Genomic DNA, 20,608 nt, shown 5'->3' with positions numbered 1-20,608 from the left:
TTTTTACCCTGCCTTTACGCTGCTCCCTTTAATCACCTAGTCGAGAACCATGAAATAAGATGTCATATATTACCCAGCTCTTGTTTTAATAAAACGTGATCCGAGAAGAAATGTTTAGAACTTCTGAGTGTTGCTTTTACTTTAATTTAAAATGGAATTATTTTGAAAATTCAGATTATACCGCAAAAAGTGTGATATGAACAGGTGGTATTGCGGATTTGCCGACACGTCACATCAATTTTACATCTCTGCATGTACTGTTAAATGTATTAATACTCGTATAGTTCATCTTCATACATTAAGTAGTAAAGAAAAAAAATTGCAATGATTCTGGGAAAGTTTATGCAGCAGGATTAAAAAAAACTTACTTCTGGTTATTTTCTACGTGATATTCGACAACAAGGGTTCTTCTATTGCGTCACACAATCCTTATGTAGAAGTCAGTGACTAGAGAGTACTTACTCTTCCCCACTGGCCGCAATCCGTAATGTTTACACCTTGTTTTGGTTTGAAGAGCGTGCTTACTTTCCACTCCAGTTGGAACCCAACCCCCTTTGTTTACCATAGACAGACGTTCACTTGCACTAACCATGAAATTTGTACGCAAATGTGCTGCGACTGAATCTGTAAAATCATGCAGAAAAATGTCGATTTCCTATCTCATCATCTGATTAGCTCGAAGCCTCATACGTCAGTTTGGCAGCGTCCGGTGAGACAACCATCACTTTTGATTGGCTGCATTGAGCAAACATTGCAGTGTCTCCGTACTTGGTTGGGTGTAAAAAATGATTCGCATTCGTTGTCAGAGATGATTCTTTTACACCTGTCAAATTATGCAACCGAAAGCGTCGGGCAGAGTTGCATTTTTCAACTCTATGCATGAGCAGGAAGTTTTGCCAGATCATTAGCGCCATGCGCTGCTACCCAAAGTGGGCGCCTATTTTTGCTGACATCCGATTGCTGCCGGCTCTTTCTCGCTCGATTTCGAACTTTCAATCGGTGTTGTTTCGTTTACGTTTACACCTGTGCGTTCTTGAGAGGATCATAATGCATTTTAATGCATTCAAGTGTTTGGAGTGGCAACAATTTTTAATTGAAATGATGAAAATTTGTCCACCGAGAAAAATTGTCAACCAAAATTTGGTCCATGTCTCATTGAATCGTGTCGAGAACAACGTGTCGGTGAAAAGTTTGATGCTAAGAGATTTTTAACATTCAAGAGGATGAGTTTGACGTATAATTAAAAGAGATAATTTTAGGTTTTCCCATGATGAAAATCGCTCTCACAGCGATTGAAATCCTTTATGTGTGCTCATACCGAATACTGATGTAACATGTGTGCACGTCGCGGCTTATTTCCTTATTTCAAGAGGTCTGCTTAATCGATTAAATTTCAACGAAAAATCCTACCTCAAATTTATTAGGTTTAAGTTCAACCAAATTCCGACTTGAGCCTTTAAATAGGGTAATCTACGACAACGCACTGAAGAATTTGTACACTTTTTCTAGCCTTCTCTCTTTTTGAGTAAATGAAGGGAGGCTCAGCATACTTGACAAAAGTACCTACTTGTGGAATTGCATTTTATAATTTTTTCCCTCAATACTTGCATTTTCGGGGGAAATTCTGTGATTTCCCCCAAATATAAGTAATTAAGTAATAAGTATATAAGTAATTGGCCCGGAACCTAGAGCTCCTCGTTTTAAAAAGTGGCGGCTTGGAAAAATTATAAATCTGAACATCCGAGCTCATTTCTGCAGGTAATAATTGTCACCTACAGCATTTATAGACGAAAATATTGGACGTTTGTACGAGATCTATATTTGTTCACACGGCCTCTCACGAGCCTTTATAAAAAAACTTTCGAAGTCAAACAGATGGTGCGAATTATGATTACTTGACGAAAGTGTTGTTTTAAAATGCGATAAATGAACAGCAAGGAATATTTAAATTTTCGACTTATCGAGGCGCTTTCTATCGGCTTTTGTCGCGTGCATTTTCAGAAAGTGTAATTTTTTGAGATGACTAACATTTCGAAATATATTTTTATGTCCTCATCTCTCAAGTAAATAAAAAAAACCTGTTTCGTTATTGTTTTATACATCCTGCCTATTTGCACATGTGCGGAGGCGGAACCGTATGAGATATTCGTGCGAAAAGAAAATCACGTGCCGTTCGCGCCAGACTTTCGATCATAGATAACTGGGTCTCTAGATCATTTATTGTGACAGTTTGGCGCGACGCCACGGCAACTGGAGTCGAAAAGAAATATACCAAGGCGCGATTACCTAATTTCGAAGGTGGAAGGTACCGCGGATGGCTGATGGGAGAAGAACGGAAATCCTGCGGGCCGTATGACGCAACTGGGTGTTTGCATTATAAACAAGTATGCAGAAGCCCGGCTCGCTTTTAACATAATTTCACCCACGCAGCTACGCAGCTCTCGATAAACCGATCGCAGTTCAGATCCAGCATCCACCAGGCTCTGGTGTAGGTCGTTATGTTCGCATGAATCTTATTTCATGTTGCCACACTTATATACATTTCATCGGCGGAAAAAAATCTTCCCTGGTAAGTGCGCCATTAGGTGGATCGCATTTAGCAAGAAGGAACCAGCACGATTACAGTGTTTGCAAATGTGTGCAACTTCTTCTTTTATTTTAAAAATACTTAATAGATGTACAGTGTTCAAATTGACACAATTATTTTGCTTAAAAATTAAAACGTTTTTGGTGGAAGAAAAAACAATTTGCTATTCAGGGAGATTTTTTCGATAATTTTGAAGGAGCAACATTTTTACAGCACTGTAATCACTCTGGTTCTTTTTTGCTAAATGCAATCCAGCAGTCAGTGAGACTTTTTCGCTTATTAAATGGGAATCTAGGGGCCTAAGAATAACGATTCTTGTCATTAGAATAAAATGTCAAAATTTAGAGAATATTTCCCAATAAAGGGTTGATACAGTGTAGGCATTCAGGTACTTTTGGTCTGATATTAAATTGTATACTGACCTAACTCATATTTTCTTTTGAATCTTTAAACTGAACGTGTGCTACACTGAACACTCGCGTGACCAATAATGGCAGGTAGTGACGCACAACACCTAGTTCACAGTTCCTCGACAACTAAGCCTCCTGACCGCTATGCGGCCCAACCCTCAGAGGGTGTTTAAGGTTTTCTTTGCGGGCCCCCATGAGTTAATCTAAATAGAGCGGGCTCATCTAGGCACTATCTCCTATCGATAGTGGTAAAAATCATGAAAATTGGGCTGATATTGGATCTTTGGAACAAACTGTGACAAAAAACGAAAAACAGCGTTAATTGGGAGAATTCATGAGTTAATCCTATCGTATAAAAACCTGGGTCATATTTCCAAACTCTGAATAATGTGGGCTCTCCTACCGATGACCGTAAAAACAATGGGAATTGGTCCTGTAAAACGGTAGAACGTACTTTGACAAAGTATGACCATTTTAAGGGTCAAAGAGTTTACAGCAATGAAAGGAATGATAACGCACATTTCAGTAAAACGATTCCATTATTCTATAGCGTTGTATGTATTATTTCGAATACAACCTCTTTTTTGCGCCCTGAAAACATGTAGCGGAAAAAGAATTCTCGACATAAAATCCGATCAATCAATGAGTGAGGTGCGGCAATTGAATGTCAGGAAATGAGACAATGTAGAGAGCTGTGTTGCATTTAAATGCAATGCGCTGGTATCACATCAAACGCTCAAGTTCATTTAGGTATCGACCGACAGTTTCTGCCTCAAGGAGAGCAAAATTATATGCTATGTGAGTGTGAGTGCTCAGTTTCATACGTAGGTAATCGACCTAAACCCACTGACGATCGAGTAAATTTTTTTGCACCGTTTGGCAAACAGATCAACCAACGCTTTTGCCCGTCTTTGTCCGTCCTCATTCAATCAACCACTTCATATTTTCCACCTTTTGTTTCGACGCACGTTAGTCTAATGAGATCGACCGCCAATCCGCAGAATGAACAAATAGCCTCAAATAATAATACGTACTGTTTGTCCTTGAGGATTTTCTTGAGACATTGGCTATATTTTTCCAAATGAATCACTAACTAATTTTAAGAACCATTTTTTTCAGTTTGTTCCTTTCTTTATACCAACGTTTAAGTGTCCTTCACATCTTATAAAACTTTTTCAATGTATCTTAAAAGTATAGTCAATGATTCATTTGAAAATTCATCCGATGACAGTCAAACATTTGTATGAAAAAAAGGAACAATCTCCATTAGAAAGTTCCAAAATGTCCATTATATTTTAAAGTAAAAATCTACAACTATACCTCTCGATGTAAGCTTTTTCTATAATTGTCAAAATGGTCGTTGACTTTTATACTTTGAACCACATAATATATGCATTGCTTGCATTTTGCGGAACTTCGCGATTTCATGTTAACGTACGCGAGCTTTTGTGTAAAATTTTATTCATTTTTACTCCAGAATGTGCTACTCGGTTCTTTTGTATTAGGTGAGGTACAAATGGACTAAATTTTCAACAAGGAACCATAACTTCTGGCTCATAATAGCACCAAAATATGTGTCATTAGTTTTCCTATGCTGATAGGTGTTTTTATGTATGCAATCAAGTATAGACTTATGGTAGATATTACCATACCTTTGTATAAATATGTATGGAGCACGTATTCTTTATATTATAAAAATACTCATATATAAATTATCAAAGCGATAATGTCTTATAAAGAAATTCATCGAAAAAACAACAGAATATTTGGTACGTATTGAAATGATACACTTTCTTACCCTTTCGTTCAAGTCTCTCAACAGTTTTCAGTTCACACTACGGTTGACTCAAACCTGAGGCTTGATTCATAATGTCTCAATGGACCACCAGACAGTGTACGAAATTGAGATCCACACAATACATGTGATACTTTATCAAACTTTCAAGTGAACTGAGATGTGTATAACATACTATAACCACTATATATAAACACTATGTATAAACACTACAGTGTATAATATAAATTTACTCCCAACGCACCCCCCCCCCCCAATTGTGACTCAGTTCCTCTCTCTTCAATACAGTTCAAACGAGACTCTCAATATGACGTTTGAAATTGCACTCAGTTGGAGAGTGCCAATAAATCGTCTCTATGAGTGCACTGAGCCCGGTATCATTGACAGAAGGCGTTAATGCGGCTGCGATCACGTTCCTGCTCCAGTTACACCACTCACATCTGTAATCGCGCTAACACAACATTCACTCTGTAACGAGGGGCAAAAAAGCGATAACGCCACGGGTCCTGACCGAGCCCATCGGCGACTTCTGTCGAAGCGTTATTTGCGAGTCGATGACAACGGTGTTCGGGTGTTCGAATCACGTCGTGTGAGAAATGGATCAGAGGCTCCGGTTTTGTCGTCGCCAGTGGAACGTGCTATGCGTAACGCAGCTCACTTGGATGCGAGCGCACTGTCTTGAGAAGGCTCATAAATGGCATGGGTGATTGCAGGAAGAGCAGTATGTTGCGAATGGAGAGGGTGAGAAAGAGGCACTACAGCGCATGTTTCTTTACACAAATTTCACGCGAAACATATTGAATATAACAGAATCCTCCAGAAATAACTCATAAATGATAAATAAATATTCGTTGTCCACATTATAAGTAGTAAATTCAAACTTCCCGCTCGCGAAAAAATCATGATCAGCTCAATTAGGCACAAAATTCAACCAATACGTTAGACAAACAACCAGAGCCTGATTTCACACACATTTCTTTCCTCTTCTGATACGAGGTAATATTTTCACAAAAAAGTAAGTACACGGAGAAATGATTCGTCTTCCATGATCGTAAAATGTACCAAAATTAGGTAATTGTTCTATTCGACTGGAGTAGACTCCGGGGGGAGTGTATTTGAGGCCGGCAAAAACCTTTATTTTATATATGATTAATTGGATTTGGATTATATCAATGTGTCCATCTTAGTTCACGTGAAAGTTTGATAAGGTAACATGTATTGTGGATCTCAATTTCGTACCCTGTTTGGCGGTCCATTGAGACATTATGAATTAAGCCTCAGGTTTGAGTAAACCGTAGTGTGAAATGAAAACTGCTGAGAGACTTGAACGAAAGGGTAAGAAAGCGTATCATTTAAATGCGTACCAAACATTCTGTTGTTTTAGTGTATTTTCCGATACACTATTTTCAATGAATTTCTTCATAAGACATTATCGCTTTGATAATTTATATGTGAGTATTTTTATAATATAAAGAATGCATGTTCCATACATCAGGAAGAAACAAATTTGGCTCTAATTGCCGCAAGTATAAGCCATGCGGATAGTTTGAGTAAACCGTAGTGTGATGGAAACTGCTGAGAGACTTGAACGGAAGGGTAAGAAAGTGTATCATTTCAATACGTACCAAATATTCTGTTGTTTTCTCGTTAAATTTCTCCATGAGACATTATCGCTTTGATAATTTATATATGAGTATTTTTATAATATAAATAATACGTGCTCCGTACATAAGGAAGAAACAACTTTGACTGTAATTGCCGCAAGTATAGGCCAAGGCCATGCAAATATACCATCCGCTCTAAGTTCAGAGGCCGTAAAGTCCGGATCTGGGGGTCGTAGCTCGATTTCTCCAGGTTCAATGGTCCCAGTACAGTGGCTCTTGAAGCCAAAACTTTCATTCTCGAAACCTTGAATGAATGGCATGCCTGTTTAGATCGTGTATTTTCGACGTTTGAAGCCAGAAGTTTTTTCTGAGTCCTTGTATATTTTGTCGTTCATATATAAAGTTGATAACTATGTTTAACAACCAAGATTACAATCACCTTAAAGGTAGTTTTCAAGCATATTGTCAAGTAATTTTAATGAGAACTTACCTATTTTCTTTATGTGGACATCTCTGTTGAAAGATACTCGAGGTTTAATGGAGGAGTCCGATCTTTGCGAGTCCGAGCGACTAATCTCGGGCATCCCCCTACCCTCTCAGCATCTGTGAACAATTCAAAATTATGTTTTCAGATTTTTTCCTAGAAATGTCCATGTACAAAAAAAGTGTTTACAAGTAAGTATATACCTTTTATGGATACCATTCGCGGCTGATTAGCTCTACTCAATCGGAGTAGCACTGGACTAATCCGGAAGTAGATCATACTCCTAATCTCTGGCTAGAGATGTATTCGATGTATTGAGTTCGCTGCCGACTGAGGATGGAACTTTAGGCTCCAAAACATGTTTCGCATGAATAAACATGAGGGAGAACGCAATAGTGTATATTTCCTTCGGAAAATACACTAAAATCACCACGTGAGTACCGACATTTTTTATAAAAATCGTTTTCTTAAATATTTTTAAAAAAAATTAAATCAAATTTTTTTAACTTTTTTTAAAAAAATATGTTTTCAATTTTCTTTTTACCACAATTGACTTATGGCGGTCCCCCCACGTAGTTTCTGTAGAGATGTATTGGCTATAAGATGTATGATCCAAGACCCCTCCCCTCTCCAGAAAATGTTGAAAAGTTGAGTCGTCTCAGAGGCAATTTTGAGCTGTTTCCACAAAAAAGTTGATCCAATTACAATTTAAAAGGTGAAAGAAATACGTCACGCATGCATGTGCAATTAGCAAAATTCCTCACATTTCTTAAGAACCGAGTAGATTTCTGGGGGTGGGGAACCTCCCCTATTTCTACCCATGCTACCGTTAGCGCAATTGCAAGGGTTGCAGTTTTCTTATTGCGATGATCTCTCCAAGGATGTAAATTGAGCGAGCAATGGAAATATTCTTCACTAGCAGTAGTGCTTAAAGTCTATGATCATCATCATATCATCTAACGTTACCATGTAAAAATTAATGCAATTCGTTTAGTTTTAGTTTAAACCATGTAGATAGATACAAGGAAATACTTGTAGTAGTTACGTTATATTTAAATAAAATTCTTTTTAAAAAAATAAATAAATAAAAAAAATCTTATAGAACTTCCGCCGTATTTTTACAGCTGCAATCAAAGCTCAACGTAAAAAGACATCGCCTTGAAATCAAGCGGCCAATATGTCGAGGATTTTAAAACTTTGCTTTCGCAGACCAACGGAGAAGCGAGGATTTGGCGATCCTGCATGGCGCTTTCTACTTCCGGTGGGCAGGCCGCAGAAATGCAGTGAGGTAACAAAAACAATAAGCAGCAATCACGGGATATCCGGTCCATTTGACAGCTTCTATGATCTCTCACGTCTTAATTGACGCGGCGGAGCGCCCTCTGCAAATTAGAAATCGTAAACATGATGTTCGATGACCGAATAAGGGCCGATCCCAAATTGCCGGGACCATCCCACGCATAGATAAATACCTCATTAGCTTTCGTATACGTGCAATTTCTTCCTGACACCGTTGAAAGTTATGACGTACATCGCCCGCTACTATGTTTTATTGTGAAGTTGTCGGACTGTGCCGTTAGATAACCGCACTGAAGCGCGTGGAGGAACCGCAAGGGGTGACTCAGCGCTGTAACTTACGTTTCGCCAATGGGAAGAAGAGCTCAAACGCCTGGGAGTGCAAGCACCTAAGTTTTTTATTGATCCACGATTGAAGGTTAAATTAAGTCATAAGTATCGAAGCATCTTCAGGAGGGAGGCTACAGCGGTATTATATATGCGGCTGTGTAAAATCAGAAATTTAAGAGGAGAACTCATAACGCTGTAGAGATTTGTAGATTAAGTGTACACGTAAAGCCTGGCAGCTAGGGTTTATAAGGTGCAATGATACGCAAATTTAAGCAATAAGGGCATCATCTAATGTATCATCACCCCCACTCCTGCGGCTGCTGTACGGCTCATCCTGCATTCCTGCACCCCTAGAAAATCGCCCATAGGCAGTAAATAACTTTGGTGATAACTTGTAAATTTGAACACCTACTTAACGATAGATCGTTCCCTGCTAAGTATTATTGTTGATCTCAAGAAATAACTTGGATAAGAAATGAAAATTTAGTGTTAGAGAGTGTTAATAGAGTGTTAACAGAGTTTCGAAAAGTCTCGATACCTCGGATACCTAATCGTGTTACCCATTCTACTACGATTTCTTATACTTCTTTCTCTCTTTCTACTTCTTCTTAATTTTTTTACCGAGTATTTTTAAACTTCCACAATTTCCCAGGTTAATATACGCTGCGCAAATTATTATTCTAACAAAAAACCGTTTATCTATGTTCTTCACAGCTCCTATGATGAGATAAGAGTGTCTCACTTAGATTTAATACACATTTATTTATATCTGAGTCCTCTGTGTAATACAATTTATTAAGATTTCCATCGTCAAATCAATATTATTTTACTCACAGGCGGAAAATAAAAAAATATGGGTTATAGAATTTCGAGCCCCGTATTATTTTCTTCGAGTGTCCCATGTCCCCGCTGCCAAACGCCGAAGCGTCATCTTTCCTCCACAGTTATTTAACGTAATGGCATCACACCATTTCATACGCGTCACATGCGGCATTTCCCGGATCAGATTGGGTGAAACTTTTTACCGATCGATTACACCTGAGCCGCTGGCGACAAAAGAAAACTCAAAGCGATCGGATTGGGAGGAGGAATGGCGATGCAGCGCTCGAGTTCCTTTCACGGGAAGAGAGCTCAATAAGCACAGTTGTCAGATTGTGCGATAAAATGTGAATACTTTACTTGGATATAAATAGGGAAAAGTGCTGATTTTTCAGCACAATCTGGCAACTTTGAATTTAAGATGGAAATAATCCCGGCCGTATTCGATAAATATAATTATGAATGGCACCTATAGATGAGCATTGTTCACTGGGAGCTCGCCGAGCGGGTCTTTGATTGATTTTCAGGTCGTGGAGCCGCACTCCCGTGCTCAGGAAAAACGCCGTATGAACACTCGAGAGTTGCCAAATTTCCCTCGATAAAACATATATTTTCGACGACAATTACTCCTATTTTGCCTCGAAATTTTCAGATATTTTAGATTCAAATGCGTGGAAAATTGTCTGAAAATTTTGGAAACAAATACTCATAATTTTCCTAAAAAAATTCAGTTTTTATCGAAGGAAATTTGGCAACGCCTGAAGGCTCATACTGCGTTCTTCCTTAGCACGGCAGCACAGGCATCGGCCGTTCGGAAACCGAACCGAATCTTCACAGTCCTCCTCGAGTCATGTCAATTTCCAGCAACGTTTTCAAGAATTTCCCTGAATGATAGGGCTAATGGCGATTTTGCAAGTTGGCAACACTGTTTTTCCTCCATTTAAATGTATGTAAAATAGTCGATCTAGGCGAGGCAGGGTGCCTCGCCAAAATCGATTGTTTTACATACATTTAAATGGAGGAAAAACAGTGTTGTCAACTTTTAAGAATCGCCCCAGATAGGGCTTCCACGAGCGCGAGCTAATTATTTAAGTTGATGGACAAAGCGATAGACATAGGGAGTACGGAGCAATCCCATTGGTTGAAAAATTCAACCAATGGGATCGCTCCGTACTCATTTCAACTTGAAATGGATAACTTATTAGCGTCCAGCCCACATACAAACTACAGGCTTCAAAGAGACTCATCGATGCCTTTCCTGGCCCTCTTATTGGCCAGCGGTTTAAGTCGGGGCAATCGACGAGTCCCTTTGAAGCCTCTATTTTGTATGTGGGCTGGACGCTATAGCCTAAGGGGGAAATATGATGGACTAACTCTAGGGTCTCTCGTGGGTTTCCGTTAGTTAGCCTATTATCAACCTCCTTTGTCCATTGCAACCACCCACTTTCACCAATAGGATCCCTCCATATCCCTTTTGTCTCCTTTTTCTGTAGCTTTGTCTATCAACTTCAATAATCACCTCGCTGGTGGGACTTGGAGATCGATGACTTTTCTCATTTTGTTCGTCTCATTTGAATCTCTCCTTCTTTGAGCATCAAGTCTTATAACGTGGAGGGTTTAACTTGTATTTTTTAATTCTATTTTTCATACAGTCGTATCTCGTAAGACTATTTTTGAAGGAGAATCGTTAGTAGAACTTTGTTTTCGTAAAAAACATTATTTCAAGAAATGTTAAAACGGGACACGAGTATATACATGCTGAAAAATAGCCTGTCTCTCTTGACTCAGCTTGAACACTTCCGTGCGGGACTTTCAGGAAGAGTTAAAATAAGTTAACTTTAAATGGGGGGGCCGGGGGGGGGGGGGTTGTCTAGCTACTATTCTAAGTTATGCTAAATCGTGGGGAAACCATTTCTGTAAATTTAGTATACAGTCACATTCTCCTGGTAATCTCATCATCAGGTGAACAATTTATATGAAAGACACCATGTTTACGTAAATATACTTTTTATATGTAATGTTCGTATAAGTAATGTGAAAACAAATCTAGAAAAAAGAACTGCATTACATCCAAACTTAATTACTTTATACATGTGTTGTTGAAATACGAATGTGCTCGAACATATGTTCGAAAAAACTGTCCTGTTTTTTTAAATTGTAGCATCAACCTAAGTTTTGGATGTCATAAAGAGATGAGCGTATCAGGCTGGAATTGTTCCAGATAGGAACACAATCGGAAAGGCCCTCAGTGACACCGGATTTGTAATCAATTTAATATACATGACGGTGACAAATGCCAATGCTTCAACACGGCAAATGTCAATGCCTTTAACAGTAACACAAGCAAATTAGCTGGCAAACAACACATGGCCGTGAGTCATGTCAATAGGACGATTCGTAAGGCTGATGCTTAGGGAGCGTGGACATCTTATCAGTTATCGTGAGTTTAGATAGTAAATGGATCATGCCAAATATGAAAAGAAGTAAACAATTTTTCGATCAAGTAAACCATAAAAGTGCGCTCGGAGATTTCTCAGATTGGAAATTTCTGATCAAGATTTTTTGATGAAAAACGAATTTTTGCGTGCATGATTTAAAATATCTCAGTGCTGACGAGTGAACCAACTGTGTCTTATAGTAAGCAACCACTTCCAAAGGTATACAAAATAAGGCTCTAGTTGGAAGCGTAAAATAATGAACACCTTTTCTGCCGTGCTAAGGAAAAACGCCGTATGAACCGTTAGGCGTTGCCGATTTTCCTTTGGTAAATCACAAACTTTCAGGAAAATTTGCAAATATTTTTCCTCCAATTTTTCATATAATTTTGTTCGCAATTTCACCTAAAGCTCCTGAAAATTTCAAGGAAAAATATGCAGAACTTTCTTCAAAAATAACTAATTTCTGAGAAGAAATTTGGCAAAAATCGATCGTTTTATACATTCCACGGAAAAACTGTGTTGTCACCTTTCAAGAATCGCCAGTAGACACATATGACACATATCGCCAGGCATATAATACATATGCGTATATTTAAATAATTTTTTTTAAATTCTAGATTTGCTTCCTATAGACTGCTTGATTTTTCATAGAATTTTTGTTTTATTTTTATTTTTGGCGCGTATACGTAGTATACCGCCTTTGCGATCGTTTCGACCCCCCCCTCGATACAATAACCGAGTCCCCTAGTTCCTTACCGAAAAGTGACTACCGCGAACTTCTGAGATTTTCCAAAGCGTGTAAAAAGTTTACTAATCCGTCAATAATAATGATTAAAATTTGTTTCTCATTCTGGGGCTCGCTAGTTTATGTGTAATGAATACCAAGAGTCTACGTTTCTTGGTTTTTTTTAAAAAAACCTTAGAATGGGGCGCGCTGATTTAAAATATGCATATATAAGCGGATGCAAGCGAACTGATTCGAGGATGGCTGACCAGTTCGGCACTCCTTGAATGAGAATTTCACTCACTCCGTTTTGTTCACAACGTTGCTTTGACATATCTCCACAACACTGTTATCCTTTTCAAAAGTTGGTACTCCTTGCTCTGATAGCCGGGGCCACCAGGATAGTGGTAAGTGCAATCTGTGATGAGCCTCGAGACTCATTAGACCATTTGCTAAACGTGGCTCATACAGGAGTCCACTAAGCCCTCTCGTCCCCACGCTCCTGATCACTGCGTCGGCGTCACGAAGAACAATGGGCCTTGGGTCCCAACGCGGCTGATACCCGTACCCCAATTACTCACGCTTCATTAACCATTTCACCGTCACGCTAGGATTCATCCAATTTTCAAAAAAAATTGTTTCGCATGTATTTAGCAATTTTTTCCTTACTCTCCGTTAAAACACAAATAAAAAGAGACCTCATTCATAAAAATCGGCCGAATAGAAGAGAAGTTACAGTAATCGAAATCCGAAGAAATCAACAAAACCTCGACTCCTCGATACGAAAAATAAAATGAAGGGGAAAAAAAAGAAAGTATAAATTACAATTAAATATAATTGACCTCAAAATTTGACAAACAATTCATTTATATACCTAACGCTGAAAAAACTGGGAGAAATTACAAAAATTTGCCTCTTGCAAGGGGCTTCTTTGTAAGAATTTTGACCTGAAGACAACGGTCGAATAACAGCAGTACTCCATACAATACACGGTGTGCCTGAACGAGTTAAACATTTTTCATACGTCCAAATCGAAAAATCTTTATATTTTTAACTACAATGTTTCTTGAATCGTTTAAGCAAAAAAAAAAAAAAAAAAAAATTCCGTCGAGATTCTGGAACGCAAAGGCGCTTTAAAAGTATTCTGGGGCTATAATAGCTAAATCACCGGTAGTAAATTCGTTATATTATTAAAAAGAAATTGACTCCATAGTTTAATTCCTTAGTTTCTTGAATACGATTATTTTAAGCACTTAAACATTTATACCACCAATTTTAGCCATGGGGTGATTTCCTGAGAGCCGATAATATCACGAATTTCTCATAGAACCCCTCAACAGTGGCTTGCTTTTTTGGCAGCCGATTCGGCCATCGAACCGGAGTTTAAATGGAAGCTGATAATAACCCAAAGCTCTGAGAAAAATTTTGAGATGAGTATAAGAACGGTTTGTTGTAAGTAGCGAGGAGAGGCGGGCAAAGCGGCTAAAATCCTATCTAATTTTTACAGTTTTTCTGTTGAATTAATGTTGCCGCGGGCTTCTGACTGTCCACACATAGTTCTGTTCAGCATATCGATACATAAGTATTTACATTTTACATACGTAGAATCTAATTTTCACGTCGGGGAGTTGACATATTTTGATTTTTTTCGATTTTATACGGAAAATTGATGGTTTTTCGGGATTGAAATTATTATTGTTTCATGAAAAATAAATGCACCCAAAATGACTATAGCATATTGATTCTTACACATTTGCACTCACAAAATTGGTTGGTAAATTCAACGAGTGGGTGCATCGACCTGGTATATCAAGTTTCTGCAATTTTTTACGGCAAATCAGTAGATTTTCGGGATGTAGATTGCTTACTTTCAATTCATGAATGAATAAAGCAACGACATGGTTGAACTTCTTTGCATGGAAAGACGTTTTAAAATAACAAAATCAAGACGTATTTAATGCAATTGCATTTATATCGAGTCAATTTCTTTTCAATAATATAACGGGATTTTTACTACCGGTGATTTGGGTATTTTAGCCCCAAAATACCTTTAAATCGACTTTATCTTCTAGGAGTTCGACAGAATTTTTCCTTTCTTCGCTTAAATTATTCCGTAGCACTTTTCTTCAAGAATCTGATAAGATTTTGCTTGAGGCAGATCAAAAAACTTAAATTCGATCGAATAGCTTTCTACTTTCACAATACACGGTCTCGTCAAGGTGCGTCTTTGACCTCGCAGTGTTGGATCGTGAATTCTCTTTTTATGCTGTTTGCCTATTTTGAAATCTCTGTAAATGAATAACTAAAGGGGTTGATATGTGCGAGTTAATGACGCGCCTTATCAACACATTGTGTTGGAGTTCACTGCTTGTTTTATTCTCCTGGAAACCAGAAGCGACAACGGCGGTTCCCGAGCGGCGTCGCGGCGTCGAGCGGACGTTGTGCGCATGCGCGGCGAGTGGCCACGCGAAATCCTACTCGCTGTCACTCATGCGAGCCGGAGCTTTAAGCGTTGGTCAAATGCACCGCGACCTTGAGTACGCGAGCACCCCACTGCCCCCCCCCCCTCCCCGCTTCTTGTCGCTCTAAATGATGATGATAAATACGTCTCATTTTCATTGTATTCGATCCATAAACCTCTGCAGTCCGTCGCCGTAATTATCCGCCGTTTATGGCAGTGTTTGTCTCCGGGTCAACGCTTTGCTGCTTCAATTTCAGCCCATTGGCGGATCCAGCAAATTGGCAACATTGTTTTTCTCCATATAAATCTACGGAAATGTATCGAATCTTAAGGGGCCAGGTGCTCTGACGAGAATCGATTATTTAACATAGGTTTAAACGGATGAAATCCGGTGTTGCCAGATTGTTGGATCCGCCTCTATTTCAGCCGCAAATTGCAACACTGGCAATTTTGCACCGCTTTCAGTGTGAGTAGTGCCTTCCCCGGGAAATCAGGCGATAAGGATCTGAGTTAGTCTTTCTTCCTCCAAGGGGAACGAGTAATTTTTACGTCTTTCAATTTTGTTCTTTTTATTTTAGATTGAAATTGCGAATAAGATCGACTCGGTAAACTAAACCTACATTCACAAAAAACTAATATAAATTCAGGTATGATACTCTTGTTGCAATACAATTCTTTTGAATCTTTCAAACCTAAAAACTCCATAATATTTTAAAAACTCAAACTCCTGAAGCGTAATGAAAAAAGTAAATAAAAAACATGATCTCAGGAAACACGGTCAAAGCCGTAAAAAGCGGAATAAGTTCTGTTGTCGGATATTAATTTTTCCTTGGGAGGCTTATATCAATATTTAAAGGCGGATTTCGTAATTTCGCATCCCGAGTAATACCAAACTCGCAGAATAATAAAATTAGTTTTGCATCAATATGATTGATCCACGTGATTTTTGTGAAGTACAGAAAAATTGTCGCCATGTTCGTAAAGAATGACCTCAGGACACTCGCCGGCTGTTCACAATTCAGGAGTTGGCTTTTGAGGCAAAATATTCGTCCACTGACTGATCTGGCATGTACACGGCACACCACGTAACCACCACGAAGTAAATATAATAAGTAAGCAAGTAAGAAAGTAAGTGAGCAAGTAAGTGAATACAAAATAAAATAAGGCAATAGAAGGTTAATTGTACGTTCATGTTAGATATCATTGCAAATCTCAAGATTTTGTAAAAGTTCCAACAATAATTATTTCGTGCCTGGCTTATGCAATTGTTCATCAGAGCGAGAAGTGCAGCTAGACACAAACCAGCTCTGCACTTCGAAAATCAAAACTTGGTGCCTCCCTCCGTTTCAGAAGGAGCCGTTCAATACTGCCGCGCTAAGGAAGAACGCCGTATGAACATTCGAGAGTTGCCAAATTTCCTTCGATAAAATGTTTATTTCTGAGAAAAGTTCTGGGAATTATTCCTTGGAATGTTTAGGAACTTTAGGCGAAATTGCGAACAAAATTATCTGAAAAATTGAAAGAGAGATTTGCATCGCAGTTCACCAGAAAATTCGTGTTTTATTAAATTAAATTTGGCAACGCCTGAGGCTCATACGGTGTTCTTCCTTAGCACGGCTGAATAGACCAGTACACTGAAAAAAAAGTAGTTAGCGTTGAGAACTAATTTGGTAAGTTCTCGCCAAGTAGAATCAAAATTAGGCTTCAGAACTAATTTATTGTACTGAAGCACCAATCAATTCGCTTCATACGCTGACTTGACTTTACTAGAGCGCGAACCAGAATTGGAAAACAGCACTAGGTGTAAAATTAGCGCTGTGGTAAGACAAATTCACCTTCGGGTCAAACTAATTCGCCCTCAACACTAACTGCCACATTGTCCGTTACATTTATTTAGTTTCGAAAAAGTGGCGTCGGTACAACAGCCTCAATCGCGTCAGCTCGTGAAAATCAATTAAAATGTGAAATTTCGGGCTCGTTTGACAATGTAAATACTCCCGGTATGATTTATAGTGTCCTCTCTTTCTTGAAAACGTTCGAAAACAACATAAATAAACCTGTTAAGGTTAGAAATCGTCTGTTCGATTCAAAATGTAAACAAGCATGATATTCGTTGGAGTCGTCAATCTTCTGTATTAAATTGCGATTAAAGCGTTCCGCGTTCAGTTTATATTTTACGAAAATCTGTGAACTTACTGCTTACTTCTATAGTTCGTGTTCTCCCGTTATTTCAAAAGAATATCTCAAGTGTTCGGACGAGATATGTTTATTCAGTGTGAACATTCGCTACCGTTTCATGTGTGAGTGTGTGTCTCTCTAAAGGATAATTCTGTCTACTTGCACATACCTATGGGATATTCCTTTCCTCTGTCGTTCATTTGAAACCGGTCAGTTGATTTTTACCTCTCATCTTTTAAGAAATCTTCTTTTCCTGAAAGTATTGTCCAGTTATCATTCGCTAAGCCGTTTTCTCCTCTCTCAGTTTTGAGGTTAGGTTGACCCAACCCTACCGAATGCGAATTAGAGTAGCGGAATTAGTTTCCAGCACTAATAGTGGTTAGTGTACAGAAACCAAAAATCATGTGTGTCCAAATCACACAATTTGAGTTAGTGTATAGAAACCATTTTTAGTCATCTGACGCTAACTCATTTTTTTCAGTGTAGGCACGTCGATGAGAGGCAGCCGCTTTGAGTTGCGCGGTCGGTGCATGTTAAGGAGCTCCTAATTATTAGAGTCATCTTTTTTAAAAGCAACGCCTAAATTTGTACGGTAAACATTGACTGAAGAAACAGCTTTGTCCGTGCGCCAGGACTCTTGTTAGTTCTAGCTCCCTTTAACAATGACGCGGGTAATTTTGTTGCGTGAAGTTTGCGGCAGCGTACCACGCAATAGGATTGACTCACTGTTACTGCACTGCAGTAATATCCGCATTGAAGTTAAACTGACAAAGTCGCTATTATTTTTAGATTACATTGATTACATAACGATGAATAAAAGACACGTTCAAATCAATATCATACCAGTATGTGTTTTATTAATACATTATCAGTATGCCACAAGGAATATATTTCAATTACACGAGTTACTATTAAACTGTGTCAATCTATGCGTCATGCAACTCAGTGGCGTAACGGACTTCCGCTGGGCCCCCCCCCCCGCAAAAATGTTTCTAGCCCCCCCCCCCCATATGCCGATAAAATTCCAAAATTATCCCCCTCCCGCACCTCTCCCTCTCTCGCCCCTTCCCATTTTTGGGCCCGATACATCTCAAATCACGGATTTGGACTTGGAATGCCTCACCCCTCACCGTCTCGGATCCCGTATCCGATTAAATGGGGCCCCTAAAGGATCAAGGATCTAAAGGGTGGCGGGGGCCCAGCCCAGGCCCAAGGATCTACAGGGGGGCCCAGGCCCAATAATCAAAGGGCCCCAAGGGCCTTGGGGACCCATTAGATTCTTAGACCTCCCAAAGCCCGAAATACGAAAAATGACAAAAAAAGAGACAATTTTTAGTAATCACTGAGTGGACATTGGAAGGCAGGGGCCCTCCAGCAAACAAAAAGTCCGGAACAGTCCGAAAGAAGTATGAAAAACCCCGAACTAACAATAAAAATCAGAGGAAGAAGCCCCATCTCGGTAAGTAAAGTAAAGGCCCAAAGTTCGAAACCAAAGCTAAGCATCAAAGAGAGAGAGAAAAAAAATTCCGGCGGCCGAGGGCCCCCTAGGCGCCTGGGCCCCCCTGCATAGCAGGGTCTGCGGGGGCGCCCGTTACGCCACTGATGCAACTCTCGTTTGTCGGTGCGCCTACTTTTCTACCCTGTGTTAAAGTCTCTGAAGTGATTTCTGCAATTTTTCCATCTCGCTGATCCCTCGTGTGGCTCATCATGAACAAATTTTTAAATATGAATACTGCGCTCTCTACCAACCAAACAGTTGAATATATGCACAATCTTAGCAACGCCAACGAGGGAATAAGCTGTTTGGTAGGAAAAGTCCTCATACATAGTACAAATTAAACTTCCCGAACTTGCACTCACACCAATTCCCTTTTATTCTATGAAGTCCATTTTTGCCCAGAATTAGCACTCAGGTGTATTTTCACGTTTTACATAAATAAATGTAAGCAATAACGCAGTGTGACTCATTTGCAAGGACTTCCCAGATTGAACCATAGTCTTTGCGACAATGAGGTGTATGAGCCTAATAAGCCTTGCAGAGTCTCAGATTAGATCAGCCGGGGACGGATAAGAAAACGAGAGGTTCCTACAGCATGCTGCAAACTGCAAGTCTTAATGCCCATGACCTTCGTTTCGCCTCAGTAATCCACAATTAATGAGTGTTCAAAGAAGGTAATGTGTATGTAAATTAGCCGCTGCTAAGAAGCTTGAGACATTTCAAACTTTCAATTTACCTATTAATGAAATTCGTCGTCTCAATTCATTGAAAGTCATATTCCGTTCGATGAAAGAATTTCGTAATGAGATGTGTTTATTTTAAATGCGTGTTTAATTTTTGTCGTGGAGTTATTTTCTATTGGACCTCACACACAAAATTCTTTCACTCGCTATGACTAATATCATGCACGTTCTCATCAAAAGTTATGGTAATAATGAGTTGCTTCGTTTGCCCGCAAAGATTGCATTAGTGTTGGGCAAGACGTTATTGAATTTTGCTTCTATATTAATGGCAAATAATACATCTGTAACAAAATAAATGTCAGCTATTCATCTTATTCTAATTTTGTAACTGATTTTCCGGAAATTTCAGCTTAATGAATTCAGTACTTGTAAACAAAATATTTAAAGCTCTGAAAAATCAACACAATTTATAAAATTTAGATATTATATTGTTGACAGAATTATTCTAACACAATCAACTGGAAAATTATTAAGGAATTTAAATACTGCATCTTTTTAATCATATCCAGCATATTACCTTCTTTTCACCTTTAATAATTTTAACTTCCGCCGCCGCGCCGCGCTGAACGCACTGTATTTGACGCCATGCGTGGAACACTTCATGCAGTCTTGTGGGCGCTATGCGTTTCACGTCGACCGCTGCTGACCGTGCTGTTTTTGACGCAATGCGTGAAGTATTCATGCAGTCTTGTAGGCGCTATGCGTGTCACGTTGATCGCTGCTGACCGCACTGTGTTCGATGCAATGCGTGAAGTATTCCTACGGTCTTGTAGGCGCTTTGCGTTTCACGTCGAGCGGTGCTGAACGCACTGTTTGACGCAATGCATGAAGTATTCATGCACATTCATGTACATTTTTTTACCTTGCAAAAATAAACTTATAATCTAAACAAGCTAATCTTACTCCAATAAACTATAGTTTCAAGACGAAAATTACCATGTAAATTTGATTTTTTGCAGGATCTCAGTAATTTTATTGCAAGGAATGCAAGTTGCACAATCTTAGCAACATTGTCGGATTGCTCTTGGTTCTTTTTTTGCATAATGCAATCCTTTTGGCAGTTCCATCAAATCGAGCTCAGAGTTAAATCAAATCCACTCGCGGATATTCGCCTTTTTTCGGGGAAAATTTTCCGATGGCCGATAAGAGTAAGAGGAGGCTTACTGTGCGGCTTAGAGAGCATAAGTGTGGCGGTTGCAGCAGCATGGCGCATCGTCGTCGTTGTCACCCTGACCGGCTCA

The 20,608-nt window shown here is 39.1% G+C and overlaps 1 protein-coding gene across 1 annotated transcript in view; it reads right to left on the bottom strand.

Moving 5' to 3' along the window:
• Nucleotides 1-20,608, bottom strand: part of blo (bloated) — an 87,062-nt gene that overhangs the window by 48,781 nt on the left and 17,673 nt on the right. The window contains exon 2 of the mRNA XM_019052141.2: nt 6,887-6,999. Within this exon, the coding sequence (XP_018907686.2) occupies nt 6,887-6,980 (94 nt within the window). The 5' untranslated portion in view covers nt 6,981-6,999. The remainder of the gene's footprint in view (nt 1-6,886; nt 7,000-20,608) is intronic.

The sequence above is a fragment of the Bemisia tabaci genome, chromosome 5 (genome assembly GCF_918797505.1).
Source record: "Bemisia tabaci chromosome 5, PGI_BMITA_v3".
NCBI lineage: Eukaryota > Metazoa > Arthropoda > Insecta > Hemiptera > Aleyrodidae > Bemisia > Bemisia tabaci.
The sequence above is the reverse complement of the archived record's forward strand: the minus strand, read 5'-3'. Positions and strand labels throughout refer to the sequence as shown.